Here is a 2,457-nt window from a genome sequence, read left to right as displayed (position 1 = left end):
AAATTAAATCATGACTGTTAAGGGCTTGATTTCATTGCATGATTTAACTTAAAGTGGTATGAGATGGTGGTTGAGAACCAGTCATGGTTACCGTTATTCCATTCTTACTTTACAACCTTCCATTAAACTCAGGTTAACTGATATACAGTACTGATAGAGCAGACACATGATGTGGGCACATTTCCTAATGTTGAGTCAATCCCTTCTTGAGATTCTGACTCCCTTTTCTGTGGAATTTCTTAACCTCAGACTTCCCAGTAACTGACAACATTGACGCACTTCATGGACCAGTGCACAAACGTTTAGTTAGTGCACCATTCTGTGGAAGAAAATACAAAATCCTCACGTTAAGTAAGAGATCATATGCAATACCTTCACGGACCACCAGTGGTCCACCTGTTGGTGGTCAGGGCATTCCACATTTTGGTGGCAGAGTAGTAGACAATTCCCATGTTTGTTCTAAATTTGGGTGGTACCATATATATGGTTACTCCCTCTAGTGTTGTGGCTGTGGGTGTCACTCACGTTGGAGTATATACTATAATATACAGAGGGGTGGAAAAGAAGACAGAAAATAAACAGTTGGTCGGAACAGAACCTGTTAGCAAACGTAGCATTGGACGAACTGCAAAGATGCCTGCGCAAATCGACGTTGTTACCTGGCACAGCAACGTTTTGTATTGTGTGTGACGTCAGACCACATCACTGATCAGTCTATAAAACAGGATTCATCATCCCTCCCTAAGATGATAATAATGTGGGAATGTCTGTCTTCTATTATCATAGGTTTTAGTATGGTTTAATTCAGATAGCCGTCATGGCTCTGAGAGCCTGTACCATTTACACCACAGGGATAGTGTGTACCATCTTCCTGAGTGTGGGGATCACTCTGCTTCTAACACAAGTCTTCCAGACAATGATACACAACCAGTTGAAAAAGGAAATAACTCTGACAGAGAAGAGCCAAGTGTTTGAGTTGTGGAAGAACATACCCTCTGCAGTTTACAGGGAGCATTACTTCTTCAACGTGACCAATCCTGAGGTGTTTGTAGCTGGTGGGAAGGCAGCTGTCAGACAGATAGGTCCCTATATTTACAGGGTATACAGTGAGAAGGAGAACGTGAAATTCCTGGAAAACGACAGAAAGATTTTCACCCAGATCCGCAAAACCTATGTCTTTGTCCCCGAGAAGTCATCCGGTGACCCTGAGGTTGACATTGTCAGGACTGTCAACATTCCCTATGTGGCTGTGATGAATAAGCTAAATTCATACCCGTTCTGGCTCCGTAGGTTAGTGTCCATTTGGATGGACAGGATGGGCATCAACTTCTTCATATCACGTACCGTCCATGAGGTGCTGTGGGGCTACAAGGACCCCCTGCTGTCTCTTATCCACACCGTGAGGCCTCAGGTGGATGACCACTTTGGCTTGATGTGGATGAAAAATGGGACTCATGATGACGAAGAGTTTGTCTTCCACACTGGGAAGCACGACTACATGGATTTTGGCAAGATTGACACGTGGAAGGGCCTGCGGGAGATGCCGTGTTGGTCATCCAAAGAGAGCAACATGATCAATGGCACAGATGGCACGCTCTTCCACCCACTGATTTCCAGGAACGAGCTGCTCTATGTCTTTGCTGCTGAACTCTGTAGGTCCATCCATCTGGGCTATGTGGAAGATGTGGAGGTGAAAGGCATCCAGGCTTACCGCTTCTCCCCACCAGTGGACGTGCTGATGAGTCCCACAGACAACCCTGTCAACGAGGGCTTCTGTGTGCCTGCCGGCGACTGCCTGGGTAATGGCGTGCTCAAAGTCAGCAGTTGTCAAAAAGGTGCTCCCGTCGTGATGTCGTTGCCCCATTTCTATCAGGCGGACCCCAAATACATCAATGGTGTTGAAGGGCTGAACCCCAGGAAGGAGGAACATGAGACATACCTCGATCTTCAGCCAATGACAGGGTTTCCAATCCGTGCCTGTGTTAGAGGCCAGGTAAATATCCTCCTGAAAAAAGTGGAAGGCTTCCCCAAAACAAATGCCATCAAAGAGACAATTTTCCCCATCATGTTTGTCAATATGACAGGAACCATCGATGATGAGTCTGCGTCCAAGATGAGAGCGCTGCTTTTAAACCTCACACTGTTGTCCAACATCCCTCTACTGCCAGTGGCCATGGGTGTCATCATGCTACTGCTCCTAATCTTCATGGTCTGTCGAAACCGTCAGAAGAAGCAGGTAAAACCTGACTCTTGAACTTGCTAGTCAATTTGCACAATGTGCACAGCTGTGATGTCAGAAGGCCTGGGCCCTACCCCACTGTGTCCTGCCTGAGACAATTAAATGTCACAAAAAAGATAGAAATAAAATCACACTCATGTGCCAATCAAATCATCACATTCCGTGCTACAAACAAAAAAGAAAAGGGAAAGTATTCGGAATATAAGTGATTAAGTATT

General features: G+C 45.6%; 1 protein-coding gene across 1 annotated transcript; it reads left to right on the top strand.

Annotated features, from left to right (window-relative positions):
• Nucleotides 1–817: 817 nt before the first annotated feature.
• On the top strand, nucleotides 818–2,254 carry LOC310877672 (lysosome membrane protein 2-like; the record flags this gene model as incomplete). The annotated part of the gene is made up of 1 exon (XM_083791623.1): nucleotides 818–2,254. One exon carries the CDS (start codon nucleotides 818–820, stop codon nucleotides 2,252–2,254), a length of 1,437 nt encoding a protein of 478 aa, XP_083647749.1.
• Between the last annotated feature and the right edge of the window lie 203 nt (nucleotides 2,255–2,457).

This window comes from Protomyctophum parallelum (genome assembly GCF_964188405.1).
Source record: "Protomyctophum parallelum genome assembly, chromosome: 20".
NCBI classification, from domain to species: domain Eukaryota; kingdom Metazoa; phylum Chordata; class Actinopteri; order Myctophiformes; family Myctophidae; genus Protomyctophum; species Protomyctophum parallelum.
Note: the sequence above shows the minus strand (reverse complement) of the source record. Positions and strands in the feature narration are given on the sequence as shown.